Below are 16,770 nucleotides of genomic sequence, written 5' to 3' on the forward strand. Positions count from 1 at the left end.
TGAGAGAGACGTTGTCCGTGCTCGCTCTCTTTTGAGTGTTGCGCCCGATGTACAATAATCCACTCGCTCACATCTGTTGAGTGCAGCGCACGTTTAACGTCACTAGAGTGTAGTCAACATGTTTTCTCGTTCTACTCAATAGATCATCAAACATGACAGAGCGAGACAGCATGTTGGTTGTATTACAAGGGTGATGTTTCATCCCGTTTATTAATAATTTTACACAAAAAGGGTGGTAGCTGTTGTATCCGATGTTGCTGTAATTATTGACATCAAATTGTTTCATTTGATTTGTTTGAAGAATCGCATTCCAGATTCGAAATGTCATTCGAAAGTCTTTCTAAAAAATGTTATTTGTCACAATGACACTTTTCTCGTACATTCATTACACTTTGATTTTTTTTTCGATTTCAAGCGAACTAGATCTCCATCGAATATGGATTCCTGTATTTTCGTGTTTTCGTGCGAATTTCTGTACTCCTGGAAGTCTAGACAAATGTTCCAATTGTTCGAGTGTAAATATCGAATGATTCAATAGGTAAATATTAGTAAATGCACGGTAAAGAAATGTTTACTCCGCTCATGTCAAATGTCCTTCTTCTACATTGTTTGCAATTATGTCATCGCAACAGCGATGACCGTAACTACACAAATGACTGTCGTTGTTGGAAAGTCGTGTCATGGTAACCTGTGAATAACGTGAACAAAAAAATATTTAGACCAGCTGCTCACTGCTGGTGGCAAGATGGCGTGGAGTCGTCCGCCATTAAGGCCGGGCTAACGGACTGGCAGACGAAGGCGCGAGACCGTGAGCGGTATCGGACACTCCTGAGGCAGGCCAAGACCGCAAAGCGGTTGTAGCGCCGGATAAGAAGCACACTGTAATAGTCGTAAAAAATGTCTACAATTAACAATACTGGTCGTACCAGAATTCACATTCCTGATCTAAACATTGCTTTCCAAACATTGCTTGTGCTCAGAAGTGTACGTCGAAATTAGTGCTTGTAGCTAATGACAATCATTTAAGAGACCTTAATTAAATAAACGAATAGCTATCCTGGAACCCGAAACATTTCTAATATTGTTCAAGTACAATATCATGAACCCAACCGGTACTGGATTCGATCATGAACACATGCCGGTCCGACAACCGATCATGAACCCTGACTGGTCGTAGATCCTCACCTGAACGTATATCGGCCCTAGAACCTATCATGAACCTATATCGGTCTTGGTATTGATCTTAATCCCTTACCGATCCTGGAACCTATCATGAACTCTTACGGGTCTTGGTACCTATCATGATCCCATATCGACCCTGGAACCGATCATTTATCAATACTAGTCCTGGAAAGAATCATTAAACTTTTTTTTATGTTCTTTCGATCGCAGAGGTGGTCGAATAAAACTCACGCGTTACTAATAAATTTACTAACGTATGTATTCAACTTCACTTGGTTACAATTGGTGTTGGCTTCGAGCACGCTTCCTTGCTGACCGCTAGTTCTTCAGTGCGCGCTGGTGTTTGGCGGTCAACGTCCGTGACCGCGCAACCGATGACCCCCGGATCGATCACACGCATACATTGACGGATGATGTTTTGCTGTCATCCGTGAGTTACCGCCGTGAATGCGTCCGGGCCAGGTTAGCTCACAACACTTTTACTGTCCTGGAATCGGACATTAAACCTCGATCACGAATCATATCGGTCCTGAAACCTATCATGAACCTATATCGGTCCTGAAACCTATCATGAACCCACACCGGTCCTAGAACCTATCATGCACCATGTCATGCCATACCGGTACTCCCAAGGAACATGTTTTATCTTATTATAGTTTTAACATTATTCTTACGGTTATTCCATTAAGTCCTCCTTTTCATTTGCATGTCTTGTACGACCTAATAAGACTATCAGGCGTATTCTATTATTTTAATCGAGCCGTCTTGACGTCGAGTTGATGAATTTAGTATGTTTATTTTTATGCAAAAGTTCACTTTGTAGTATTTTTTTCGACTCGAATCGTATCGAGTTTAGAATAGAATAAGCCTGATAATGGGGCCCTTCGCGACTCTAGTCAGCTTTTTCATATGGAGTTTGACAATTGGAGGCTGTAATAATGTAAACACTCCATAAAAAATCACACATAAAACTATGCTGCAATTTTCAGTGTAGATCAGCGGTCGGCAAACTTTTGAGGCAAAGGGCCAAATTAAGTAAATGATCAAGTGCCGCGGGCCAGGAGAATGCGGATTTTTATCATTGCGCTTAAATTATTACAATTTAAACTTTTAGAAACCTCTTAGGTATTGTTGTTGTTTTTCTGTAATTATATCATCTAAGCATGGTTCAAAATTGATGATACCTGCTTTAAAAGCTAATTGTAATCTTTAATCATTTGAGAATCGGCAATAGATGGCCAAAAATGTGATTAGTCAAAAAATAACAAAAAAGGATCAATATCGCTTCTTGAAGACCCCATCCTTCCACGCCGCAAAAAATATTGCGGATATTCCGGAGATGATACAAAAGTCGTAACGGCTAAACAAATATTGAAGCAAAGGTGGAGTCAGTAATTATTAAAATGCTTTATGGACAAGTCATGCCATGTCAGATAGATTGATAACTGATTCCTTATGATAAAGCACTTTGACAATCGTTGAACTCGTAAACAGCAACAGTGTGGATCGTCGTTATCGTTAAAACAATATGGGTTTTTAATTTTTGCTTTTGCTTTCAAATACGATCGAAAATATCGCTCAAATAGTTTGAAGAAAAATCAACTGATTTGTGTGGAATTAAGAAGAATGAATAAAACAACATAAAAAATTTATCGCGTGAAAATGTATGGAGCTGTTTCACAATACTTAAAACATTGTATTCCATGTATTGTGTTGGCGAAAGTCAAATGCTCTCCCCATCGCAAAGTCGCATGCAAAACTTTAAATAAAATTATTGTAACCAGGCTTTAGTGTATCTCATCAATATACAATTTCGTATGCAATTTCCTTCATTCCAAAAATCTTATTGACGTGTTGAAACAATGTTAAAATTACATAACGGTTGACGTTAAAAATTTAAAAATTTATGGGTTTATCAAGGGATTGTCTTCACCCGCTTTAATAAAATGTTATTTGCACTTTGAATAGTAGTATCCCATGAGACAATAGAAAACCTCTATCAGTCACCTCACCTTAACACCTCTATCAATCGAACTCTAACCATGATGGCCAAAAAGGGAACCAACCAACTTAGAAGCGTGCGCTATCAACGAATAGCACCCCGTAGCGTCTTAAATTGACTTAGTACAGAAGTTTGTCGTCGCATAAGAACGTTACGGCGTTTTGATCGCCAACATCTTGGCACTATTAGGCAACCATCAAAGCATCGAAAGAAAGCCCAGGTTCATTTTTGAGGTTCCAAAAGATGCAAAAAATGAGGACAGAGGGACAAGTGTCTACATTACTGCGTTATCTGGACCGGGAGATCAAAACAACCCGCTAAACAGTGAAATAGTTCTTGAGAAACATGAACATATATATCAGGAAGCAAAAATCGCGTGCACTGGCTTCGCAGCGGCAAACAATGACGCCAAAACTCACAGCTTTCATTTTAGGTTAATTTTAACAGAATTTGGATATGACACCTTAGTCCGCAAACTACTACAACATTCGTCACATGTGTTCCATCGATTTTTTCTAGACCAACATGATTGAAAAGCTTTTCTCTAAAAAAATTGTCGTTTAAACTTAGGATGGCTTCGTCCATCATGGTGAAAATTCGGGATAACTGACGAAAGGCAACTCACAAAATCTGAGATAAATTTGTGCAAGTAAGCTTAAATAATTACCTTTCAAATGATGTACATGTAAAGAAATTGTCTCTCCTAGTTTTTTTCTACAGGTAGCCGAAAAAAGGCATTTTTCATGTAAAAGATACGGGGATATTGATCTTGAGCTCAAACATACCGAACGATCCGTCATTCCATAGTCTTCTTCTTCTTCTTATGGCTCAACAACCGTTGTCGGTCAAGGCCTGCCATTCCATAGTACTTTAATTAAAATTGAAAGAGTTCGATGGCATAAAATGCTATTCTAAAAGATATTTAGTAATTTGTATACGAATAGTTTCTTCCCATCTTTCAAAATCAGTCAAAACCTTTCGCGGGCCGGATAGAATGTTGCGGCGAGCCGCATTTGGCCCGCGGGCCGGACTTTGCCGACCGCTGGTCTAGATTATTCTAGCCTCAAAGCTAGAATTATATTCGAGTACCAGCTCGAAAAAATGGCTAAAAAAGGTGGTGTTAACATTTATCCCAAGGTGCATTAAAAAGATCTAGTGATGGAATCTAGAATCAAAGTGTATGTAGTCCAGGTGGTATCATAGCATATTTTTATAACCAAATTTGAACATTACTTTTTGACAGGACGGGTGAAAACTTTTGCTCAAACAAGCTTTCTGGAGGCTTGACGAATACACAAAACACTCTCAAAATCGTCATTCAGAAACAGAAGTGATAAAAACCAGACCTCTAAATTCATATACCTTGGGATAACTCTTCCTGTATAATATACCCAATTACATAGCTGCTCGAGAACTGCTATAAAATGCAAACAACCGAGTTTCAATTGCAAACAGGAACGAACTTTAAACGGGCCCCAATAATGGTAAGTAATTATTTTTGAGAATTAATATGTGGTCTTAATATTTTTCTGGTGTAATCGCGTGCCTATGAGTACAAATCCATACCAATAAAATGTCATTGTTGAAGTACACTTCAAATTGACAAATACAAATTGAAAAATTTGATAGCGCCTCAATAATATGCATCTTTTTAGTTTAAAACTACATTAATTTAAAAATATAGATTTGTTTAAACGCCCTCAATTTGCACTAAAAGCTTTTTCAAGACTATGCCATAATAAACATGACATGTTTTGGAAATTACCAGTCATGTAAATTATTTGAATTCGTTTGTCAAAATATCTTCATGGCTGACACATATTGGACACACAAATTAGCAATCATAACAATGAAGACAGATTCCATTAGCTTAATATCAGAATCACTTTCCTCATCACAAGTTCAATCGATTTTTTTGTTCTATCGTTGTGGCTAAGGTAGTTTTAAACGTTAATAAGCACTTGTGCAGACTAACAAGTTTTACGACTATCCACGTTCAGGTAGTGTCTGAGATACGCGGAACCTGGTATGTACAGATTTACCCAATTTTGGTTTTATGATTTGATACAATATCAGTTAATTTTTTTTTATTTGGCGCAACAACCGCTGTCAGTCAAGGCCTGCCTGTACCCACTAGTGAAGTGAGCTTGGCTTTCAGTGACTTTTTATTACCATAACAGGATAGTCTGTCCTACGTATGGGGGCACGGTCTATTGGGGACTTGAACCCATTACGGGCATGTTGTTAAGTCGTACGAGTTGACGACTGTACCACCATACCGGTCCAATATCAGTTAATAGCGTCATTATTCAAATTTCATTTGAATTTTAAAATTAATAAAAAGCGTTAAGATGTTTACATTTTTTGGAATTGTCTCTAATCATGTATGCAGGCGGGTAAACCACCAACTGCAAGCAAAAGGAAAATGAAATTAAATATATAATGGCTGAAAACCGCTTCTCGACGATTTGCGTGAATAGCGTAGCTCAGGTACAGCCTGTATAGTTTGTTCCAAGTTCCTTAATATGGATTTAATCAGATCAGTTGATTTTAATGCTTTTTCTTCTATTTAGCATAACGTCCAACGCGGGCATGCCGGCCTACATCAGGCTTTCGAGACCTAATTCATTACCACGCAGCCGAATTGTCTATCCTTGCTACGGGAGGACGGTCCATTCTAGGCTTGAACCCATGACGGACATGTTATTGAGTTCGAGTTGACAACTGTACCATGGGACCACCCCATGGATCTTGATGCCTTACCCGGCGCGCTAGCACCAATCGAACACGACATCGAACATGAAAAATGTATAGGATTTAACATGTTTGTCTTGTTTGTTTGTTTGTGTCTGACAGTGTACATCCATATGATTATATGGGTTTGTTCGAGTCGGATGTCGTGTTCGATTGGTACCAGAGCGCACCCTTAGTCTCAACTAACAAGTGTTGAATAATTTTACAGAGTGATTAACCCAGCCATCTTATAAGTCTTATAAGCCAGTCTTTAGAACGTTTTAAAGGTTTTACAACTTTAGAAACTGTTGAGCATCTTCAAAAGTCATGTTAAAACGATATGTTAGTACACTCATAGTAAAGTATTCTTTAGACATGTTTTAGTGTAAAACGTATAGGAAATGTTTCTTGGACTGGAACCTACCATGAAACGATACTGGTCCTGGAACTGATCATGAATCCTTACCGGTGCTGGAGTCGATCATGAAACCATACCGATCCAGAAATAGCTCCCGATTTCATTAATATCATAGACCAATATCTGAAACTGTTCGGAATTTGGAACTATACCTGACCTGGTCCGGGTAAAGAACTGAAACGGTTCCAATTCTAATTGATAAACCATACCCGGTAGTAAATTATAAATGGTGTAGGAATTTAAATATCGTAGGAGGGAAGAAATTAGCGTATAAATTACCGTACAAATTTTAATAGATTTTGTATAGTGAATAGGAATCTGAATATGTGTTACACGAAAACGTCATCCAATAGTGCAAGCTAAACCGGCCTTTTACACAATGGTTTTTGGGTCGTTTATGCCAAACAAAACAAACGGTGTAAATTTTTCACCGCGAGTGTATGTGTGTATTTTTGATATTTGGAGGACATATTGTGCAGTCAAAACTAAAAAAAAAAAACAAAATTCAAACAGGCGGATTTATCTAATAATAAATAAATAATGAGCCCAAGGTTTTTTTTTCTACATATTCGCTTAAATTTTATTCAATATTTTTGATTTACCAAAAAAAAAAAATTACAACTTTTTATCCATTTATCGAAAATTGCAAGACTACATCCACCATCATTGGAATATATGCGGGTTTTTATCCAAGTTTCATTCATCCCGGGGTTCATTCACTCCTTTCACTCCCTTTGCTGCTGCTGGCAGGAAACAGCACACCAACTCAACTCATCGCCATCTCCACTGTCCAACAGCTTAAACCTACAGAAGCAAAATACATAACATTAGCAAACTCATCAACAATCACACTAGCTTTCTGCCCACCGACCTCCACACCAGCACGGCGATCTTCGTCTTCGTCTGCATCTTCTGAGGCCTCCTCGATGGCTTCATCGTGAGCCCCGTCGTGAGCTGTGTCGTGAGTGGTCTCTTGCTCGACGTGATCCTCGTCCACACTGTTTGCCTCTTCCGGGACATCCTCCAAAGCTTCTGGCTTGTCATTTTCACCTATTGGCCTTCCACTGATGGCTTCACTTTCACCTCGCTCCACAATGTCGCTCATTGCCTCTGCCAGAGCCTTCTCGATCTTCGACTGATCTTCATCCGGCTTCTCGGCATTCTGATCTTGAGCGACCTTCTGCTCATCCCGCTCCTGAACAAACGATTTCAGATCACTCCCTGCATCAATCGCCATGGGGGCCAGGTCGCCCAATTCCAACGCACTCAGCTCCTTTTCTGGGGTGGTAGCCATGGCTTAGCCGCTGCTTCGGACTCTGAAACACTTGTAACGGATAATGTCACTCAACGACAAACAAGAATTGTAGCGCTCGATAGGGAAAGTTCCTCTAGCTTAGATTTGCACTTAGACACTTGCACAATGCTTGCCACGACGAAGTTACTAACTTCACAATATTTGAACAAAGAAAGGGTGCGTGCGGTATGAGCGATCGGCTTTTATAGCCCGCTAACGCACAACACATGTCAATGTGTTTGTGTTATTGTCTTGTTAGTATAAGTGACCAACCGTGTGCAGTTTTTGCTTGAATCATTCTTGATATTTCCCAGGGTTTCTCAGACAGGACAGGTAAAATCGTGCAATATCATGATAATAATGATTATATTCGTGTAAGATGTGTATTGAAAATATATCTTTCTGATAGATGTGTGATTCCCCTGTGGAGTTGATCCTTCCTGTTTATTAATTAAATTTAACTTTCTCATGCTTGAGATGAGACCGTTTCGAGTGATATTCTGTTAGCCCTTGACGTCCTTTGTATATCTGGTGCTGGAAAGCCCTGTCCAGAGCACAGTTTCGTTCGGTACGTGCCGATATGATCGCAAACATCGATCGCTCATTGTACGCAAGTGTTCGCGTAGAGATGACGATGCGATGAGTAATCCTTCGCCACAACAGCGCAACTTTGCTGTGCAGGATTTTCTACAAAAAATATTGATGATATTCTGGGAATGGATCAAAAGGCAAAAAGCTCCTTTAAAATCGTTGTACTCTTAAAAAACAACAATGTGTAATCGTCGTTAAAACAAGATCCAGGTTTTTTATATATTCAGTAGATATATTTTCAAATGTAGATAAGCTGTCCCGATGCGAAGTGGCAACTGTGCGAAGTACAGCCGAAACGATCTTCACTGACCGATCGTTCTCAGGCACACACGGCTCTTAAGAGTAAGGTCGGCTTACGCCAGAGAGAGCGCGTGAGTGCTGGTTGCATTCTTTCATCTAACACAGTGGTCTCCAAACTTTTCAGTTCGCGTCTCGCATTGCTTCACAAATAACGTTGTTAAGGGGCCATTTTGCCGTTAGCTTTACAATGTTTGAAAGCTCAAATATTATTTTGTTTAGAAAATACCTACAGAATATATTAAATGTATGCAGTTTTCTTTTAAATAATCTGGATTTTCATCTGGCAAAAGAAAAACAATTTTTTTGATTAATTAATTCAAAAAATAAGCTATTAATATAAACCTTTAAAACTCATGGCAAGTCAGATGGATAAATTAAACACATTCGTACAAATGGATAGAAATAACAGATTGATTAATTAAATTTACTCAACATATTCATACCAATTTGATTTAACCAGCAAAATAAAGAACTATTCTGTTAAATCGTTAAAGGAACCATGTTATGGTATGGCCAAGTTTGGTTATGACGTTTTATATCATGGCCTATCTCGCAGCTGGAAATATTCTAAGACAAAAGTCCTTTTATAATTTGTTTCTTAAATTTAATAAACGTTGAATATTAGAAATGTTTTTAATGTTCTAACGTAGCTGTTATCCCAGCATGAAATGAAATGAACTGTCCACGAACCAGTATTTGGAAAACCAATAAACATTAGGTTACTCTGCGCGTTATCTATTTGTGTGTTATTATTTCAAATACCATCTTGGCCCACGTGGTCAAATAAGTTTGCCGTAGCTGATCGCAATGACTAGTCCACTTTTGTGTTTTGTGAAAATCGTTGGTCAACGGGGAAAAGGACCGCCACGAGCTTCTACAAGTGACGTCAGACGTGCGCTGCTTAGCGAAAGTCACGAACACAACCTTAACATGTTGGTGTTGCTGAAAAGTGCAATACACTCAAAAGATGTGTGCGAATGCAGTACATCAGGCGTAGCACTCAAATGAGAGTGAACAGAGACAACGTCTCTCTCAATCTCCCACAAACGCGTCGGCCAGCGAGAGTGTTTCAGTGTACCAGCATGTCGCAGTCGCTTCCTTTTGGATCATCACATCGGTACGGCAGCTCGGTGAGGAGAGTTCGATGCAAGATGAATCCATATTTCAAAGCTGATTTCTTTTGCAGTGTGAGTGGACAACAAAAACTAAACAACATGATGCATGCTTGCAGCGAAGGTAAGCTTCACCTAAATATATACAAAAAGTTGAAGCTAATTTGCTACCGTGCTTGTGCGTGTGTGTGGTCGATTGTGTGGTGGATATGTGTACTGCTCTTTTCAGGCCAAGTGCGTGACAGGTCGGCCAGCGTTGTGCCACTTCCAGAGGCGTTTGCGCGGAATAAGCGCTTCTGTCTGTTCTTGGGCAACATTAGCTCGCTCTACGACGAAAGAATGCTTGTTATGTTGTTGAACCTATATGGCCCCTTCCGGGAGATGATCTGCTCGCGCCCCACATTCCCCGGCGCGGTAAAAAGTGCAATCGTCGTATACGACCAGCCAGAACCGCTGGAGAACGCGGCCCGTCACCTGAACGGTGCTTGGCTGGCGGGCACTCGAATGTACGCGGCGGCCAGCTTTACTACCACCAGCCGGCCAATCCTGACGTCCACCGAGCTGCACGTTACCAATTTCAGCGAATGGATCGACGAGGAAGTACTACACGAGCTTTTCGGTCGGATAGGCCGGGTGATGCAAATTGTAATGGGCCGGAGCGTGTACGGGTACCGTGAGGCGTATGTGTCGTTTAGGTCGGCCATGGACACGGAGGAGGCTCACTTGCAGCTCAACGGATGGGATATGGGCGATGGGTTTGCGCTCCGCGTGCGACATTCTTACACCGTGCAGGGTGGAGCACCAGTTTCGCCGGCCGAGTTCCAGCGCCTGCAGACGAACCGGTTCCTCGGTGGGTACCTGCGCGTGTCCGGCTTGGGGCAATCGTTCGGAGCGGTGCGACTACGCGAACTGTTTGGGACGTATGGCCTCCTAAGGGATGTGTCCGTGCTGCGGGATCATGACCGAGAGCCGCTCGGTTGGGCGATACTGCGCTACCAGAGCGATAAACAGGCCCTTTTCGTCTCCCGCATTATGGACAACACCGTGGTGGACGATTCCCGTCTCAAGGTCGTGAAGCTGTCTAACCAACTATTGCCGTTCACTGACGCTGTGTAAGTATGAGTGTGTGTTTGTGTGTGTGTGTGTGTGGGAGTGAGAAATTTCATTCAGTGATGTGTTTTTCCTACCATTTCCCAGTCCGATCGACTTGAGCACAGCATTTATTCCGGCGGTGGCTACCTCATCGGCTGCCTCATCCCTCTTCCCAAGAGCCTGGTTGGGTGTGTAATGTCTTCCACGTGCTTTCGTCCAGTCGCTGTTGGATTCCATAACGCTGATTCTAAAGCTTCGTTTATCAGCGAAGCATGCATCCTGGCAGAGTGGAGTGGATCCCCGCGCTGTAGAATGGTGTTCGAGTGCAAGTGAAACGTGCACTTTAAAGTTTTTTATCATTGTACATAAATAAGAGGTTCACGTTTACTTTCACTTGATCAAGGAGTGGAGCTCAGTACATTAGAAGAAGGTTGTTTTATACTTAATTAAATGAATTTTGAATAACTAATCATTGTACTTACTGCGAATCGCATACCATTTCCATTATCAGTCTATATGAGCTTCGTTAAAAATATTTTTGAAACACAATAAAACTATACTTAATACACTTACACAACTCTTTATGTTTTCATTTTATTTTAAACTCTTTTTCCAAGACAGCTTTGGTACGGTGATGAGAGTGAAGTTCAATAATGATTTTCTCGCTAGCGAAATCAATCATATATAAGAAATAGCAATAATGAAACTGTTTTAATCAATAATTCTCACTGCCACAGACACACACGATCTTTGGGATGTAATTGTATGCAGTAATGGGGATAAGTCACTGAGGCGTTCTGGAGCTACTGACCGGACTTCCAGCATAATGCCTTCAGTCATCTCGAGCCGCACGAAAGACGAATGCCATAAAGCCTCGTAAAATAACTCGTCGGACGAAGCTATGTGATCTTCATTCATGGATTGAGCACCGCGATCGCCGCCGTTTGTGACGTCCGACGCAGACGGACGATTTATAGCATGGTCCCAGGGTTGGTTATGCAAAAACTTACGGTTTGCGTCGCATCGCAAGCACCTTTGAAAGTCCTCGGCGAATGATGCTGCGAAAGAATGGGGCCGAAGAAGAATCAGTAGAATGGAACCAAGCGCCCAAAAATATGCTGCCTTTCAAACGATCACTTTCTCTTTCTCGTTTAGTCCCACATTCTCTCTCTTTCTCGCTTGCTTCTTCGTCGTCCACGTGTCCATTTGCAGTAAAGAGATTAAGTCTCAGCTGTTTATCATTTACGTTTGTCTCTTTGCTCGCCCAATACCCCGATACTTTAGAGGGTTTCTTCCGGCATATTGACGTGGTCGAGCCGAAATATGGATAGACGTCTACAAACAGACGTTATTTACACCGACATAAAAGCTGCATTTGATTCGATAGACCATAATATCTTACTAGCAAACCTTGCAAAACTTGGGATCAGAGCCAACGTGCTGGACTGGCTCCAATCATACCTAGTAAGTCGAACTTATGCAGTGTCGTTTGAGAAGTTATTCTTTCAACCTTTCGTTGGGCTATCGGGAGTTCCCCAGGGTAGCAACCTGGGTCCGCTGCTATTTACGTTGTTCATTAATGATGTGTCGTTTATCCTACCTACAAACCTATAAACACCAGATGTACGTTGACGACTTAAACATATTTATGGCAATACGAGACGACTCTGATCGCGAAGAACTTCTGCAGCATATACAAAACTTTCACCGTTGATGCACACGCAATCATCTGTAGTTATGTGTCGACAATTTCCGAGTCCTATCATTTAGTAGAGCTCGCGAGCCTTCTCGGTACAGCTACAACATTGATGAAATTCGTATTGAATCCGCTAAACTCATTAAGGATCTTGGAATCATCCTTGACACGAAACTGACCTTTAACCAATACGCAGAGGAAATTATAAACAGTGGCAACCAGCCCAAACCAAATGTTTGTTGGAAGTCTCCTAACGAGGAACATCGATTCTCCGTTCCTACACCAACAACTGGACTGCTGGATGCTCCAACGGCCCCTCTACACCCGCGACCTCCCGCTTAATGTACACCCGCTTCATGTCCCTCGTCATCGAACGAACTATGGCTCAGGAGACCCTATAATCGCTATGTGCAGGGCTTTTAACGAAGTTTAGCAATTTTTCGATTTTGATGCGTCTCTAAAGTCGTTTGAAGACAACATTTGCGTCAGGATATAGTCGGGTTATGTTTGTAACCTAAGTTAAGTTTATACCTAAGAAAATTCATCTGGACTATAACTGTCCATTGAATAAAGATTTAATAATAATTATAAAAACATAATAATAATAATACCGTTTGGCGGTTTAGGACGGACATGTCTCAAAAGAATCTCGTGGCCTGTGGCAAGACGCGACTTATCACCTGTCCGCGCGAGACAACTTGTCTATGTGGTGTCCTTATGGGGCCGGTTCGGACGTTGTACCGGCTTAACGCGAGAAGGAGACAGCCACTCAACGAGCTGCGGCAAGATAGCACGTGTGCGAAAAGCAAAAACACAATGCCCGCCCGGCTCGGACGACCATTCTCGCGTCAGCCTTACCATGATTGCTACTCTCCAGCCCTTGCTTTCGCACACTACTGCTGGAAAATAATTCACACGAAAATAAAACAAAATCTAGCAAAGCACTGATCGATTGGTGACTAAAAGAAGACGTAGAAAACATCCACTTCGCTGCAAGTGTCTGTATCGATCTGTTAGATGTGTTTTAGGAAGAGAATGGGGAAACTTATATGACTTATCATATGTATTGTGCATAAGTCAGTGTAATTAGAAACATAATATACATTTCTAGGTTTGATATGACGTTGATTTTTTATAAAAATCCATATTCCATAGTCATGATGTACAATAAAATAAAGCAATTACCTAACTTTTACATATGCTTTCATTCAATCACCGAACTAATTAATTTTAATTGTATTTTTGTTCAGATTCGTAACGATCAACGGGCTACAAATGATACGATCTCCACCAACTCCTAGATTTACTTATTCTGTAATAGGATGCACATCACATCGCTTGCGCCGAGACGTTCGCACGGCAAAGCAATCGGGTGCAATAAAACCGCACAGCTGCGTGTAATAATTCGTTCGGTAAACCTTGGGCAGACAATTACGCTCAGACGATCTGCGCGAAACTGTATGTCAGTAACCATAGCATGGCGATTTCACCCGCACTCCACTTTTCTTTCATAGTGAAACAAGTAATAGATGAGTGAGTTTTCGGATATCTCCTCAAGCAAATCGTTTCAGGATGCTGTCGTTGGAAAGTAACAAGATGCGATCAAATTCTACGTCCTTCTAAGGCAAGCAAGCTTTATTTCAAGAAAATGGGTGCGGTTTGACACTTGAACAAACTAAAGCTGTTGTTGAATATATCAAATATTATCGAAGTTTCATAGTTCAATAGTAAAGGAGCCTTGTTACAATTGCAATACAGTAGAGGAAACAGCATTGAACCTGAATAGTTCTATTAAATGGGATAGTAATAAAATTGTAGTGCTCAAAGATAATCAGGGTATGTACAAATCAATGAATATTGAGCGTTATTATTACTGGAATACATCATCGTTGAGAACCAGATTTCCAAAGTTTTCAAACACTGCATCGTCATCTTCAATCCCAGGAGCTTTGGAAGCTTTGCGACCAAAACGCCCGGCCTGTTGTCTGGTAATGACGTTGAGTTTGGGTACAACAGCCTGACTTGGCCTCGGACCGTTCGAACGCTCGCCACGTACTTTTCTTTCGGTACTGGTAGCACCATGCGAGGGATTCCGCTTGAGCTCGAGCTCGAATGTCTCCATTCCCCAGCGAACCTTCTTCATTCGTTCCCGGTATGGTTTGACAAACCAGCAGCCGTGCCGGATCTTCACAATTAGACTGGCCACCTCTGCTGATTCTAACAGCACGAACACAGCGTTGGACGGACGGTGCCGGATCTGGGGCTTCATGCACAACAGCACTCGGCCGTACGGTGCGAACCGCTTGCAAATGGCACGATGCGTTAGGTACTGCTCCTTGTTGCCAATTACGACGGTGCGCTGGTAGTGGTGCAGCTCGCTCGAACAGTCCCCATACGAGCACACCAGCAGCGGCTTGTCGTGGAACACCTTTCCGTTCAGTCGGCGGATCACATTTCGGACGTCCTGGGTGGTCGCGAACACGGCCTCCTGGACTCTCCTGTCATTGCATTTCGTGCGATCTTCGTTGAGACGACGGTGCCGGCTATCGAGAGGTAGCGGCGTAGCAGCTGGTCGTTCACGTTGGGCGCCAGATTTCCGACGTACACGTGCGTGAGGGTAGCTTTTCGCTCCATCGCTTGCAAGAACGGCTGTACCGGGGATACACGTGAATATACAGTTTAGTTGCAGTTTAGTGTAAAAGTAGCACCACAAAAATCATCAAACACACTCCCACATTCATACATACATACCAACTGAGCAGCTTTGCAAAGGCACTATATTCCAACACTGACACAGTAATCGAAAGCCGAGTCTTCAAAAAAAGAACCGATCAGTAGCACCGTCGAAAAGAGAATGCGAGCCACGCTCTAGCGCAAGAAGGTACGCATCGAAAGTGTTTTGAAGTGCTCACATGCACATTCATGCACACATCATCCGTTTAGAGTGTCCAGTTGTGCATCTATGTAAGTGACTAAGTGATGTTCGAACGCAATTGCGTCCGATCTGTGCAATCTGAAAAGTCTAATGCCCCATCCCGGAGTGACTTCTTAACCCTAACTTCCCTGTGCTACCTCTATCATTTGCCAGCTATTGTTCCGTTGAGCCGATGGCAATGCTCTTGGGATGGATCATATATTTCTTGCTCTGTCTGGAGTATCTTTCAAACGCACGACTAGCGCGGAGGCCATAAATCATCGGACATCGTTCCGGCGGTCTGACATGAGCTCACCGTGTCTGGAGCCGATACCGACATGAGCTGCACCGTGTCGATGTGATCGATACCCGGTCTCTGGATGGACAAAGATCGCAAGGCTTCAAACCGTGAGAAACAGCGAAAATCGATCGTTGCTTCCATGCGTTCGCTTTATTGGGACAGCTCAAATGCGTCATGGGCAGCGGAGACAAGATCATCTCTTTTCGCAATAAAATTGTTGCTTCAGATTTACAACATTCACCGCAATGCTTAGTCTTTTGATGGCGTTCTCGCAAGGGTCATGCTCTGCCGCTTTTCATTCTCACTCTTGGGGATAATTCTTCCATTTGCGACGATGTCATTAATATTTTCATTAAGTATGCGGTATACCAAGGGATCAAACACGTAATAATCACAAAGGCTTACTAGCCAAAGGCTTATTATGCCAATATCGGTATGCCCTTTGTGAGTCAAGACATGCTATCAGCAGTGATAAATGTAGACATGTTGGATGATTGCTTCCAGCGTCTAAAATATATCCATGCGAAAGCGATAAGCGGCTTGGCCAGGGACTGGGTATGAAGAAATTTAATAAAAATTTGATAAATGAAAGGAGTTTAAAGCTGTTTGTAATTTGAATCAAAAAGATATGTAGTCTCTCTTTGTATTGTTACGGAAATTATTGGAGTGATAGAAAATCCTGCATAGCAAAGTTGCGCTGTTGTGGGGAAGGATTACTCATCGCATCGTCATCTCTACGCGAACACTTGCGTACAATGAGCGATCGATGTTTGCGATCATATCGGCACGTACCGAACGAAACTGTGCTCTGGACAGGGCTTTCCACCACCAGGTATACAAAGGACGTCAAGGGCTAACAGAATATCACTCGAAACGGCATGAGAAAGTTAAATTTAATTAATAAACAGGAAGGATCAACTCCACAGGGGAATCACACATCTATCAGAAAGATATATTTTCAATACACATCTTACACGAATATAATCATTATTATCATTATATTACACGATTTTACCTATCCTGTCTGAGAAACCCTGGGAAATATCAAGAATGATTCAGGCAAATAACTGCACACGGTTGGTCACTCATACTAACAAGACAATAACACAAAGCCGATCGCTCATACCGCACGTAC

At 41.7% G+C, this 16,770-nt stretch overlaps 2 protein-coding genes across 2 annotated transcripts; one reads left to right on the plus strand and one right to left on the minus strand.

The window, feature by feature from the left end:
- Window positions 1–6,897: 6,897 nt before the first annotated feature.
- On the minus strand, window positions 6,898–7,788 carry LOC121593871. The gene is made up of 2 exons (XM_041916621.1): window positions 7,207–7,788; window positions 6,898–7,139 (listed from the first exon to the last, which is right to left on the minus strand). The coding sequence occupies exons 1-2, from the start codon at window positions 7,627–7,629 to the stop codon at window positions 7,134–7,136; spliced, it is 429 nt and encodes a 142-aa protein (XP_041772555.1). The 5' UTR covers window positions 7,630–7,788; the 3' UTR covers window positions 6,898–7,133.
- Window positions 7,789–9,638: 1,850 nt separating this feature from the next.
- Window positions 9,639–11,285, plus strand: LOC121594014. Its single transcript, XM_041916857.1, has 3 exons — window positions 9,639–9,756; window positions 9,862–10,744; window positions 10,830–11,285. The coding sequence occupies exons 1-3, from the start codon at window positions 9,672–9,674 to the stop codon at window positions 10,918–10,920; spliced, it is 1,059 nt and encodes a 352-aa protein (XP_041772791.1). The 5' UTR covers window positions 9,639–9,671; the 3' UTR covers window positions 10,921–11,285.
- The last annotated feature ends 5,485 nt before the right edge of the window (window positions 11,286–16,770 follow it).

This window comes from Anopheles merus, chromosome X (assembly GCF_017562075.2).
Source record: "Anopheles merus strain MAF chromosome X, AmerM5.1, whole genome shotgun sequence".
Classification (NCBI taxonomy): domain Eukaryota; kingdom Metazoa; phylum Arthropoda; class Insecta; order Diptera; family Culicidae; genus Anopheles; species Anopheles merus.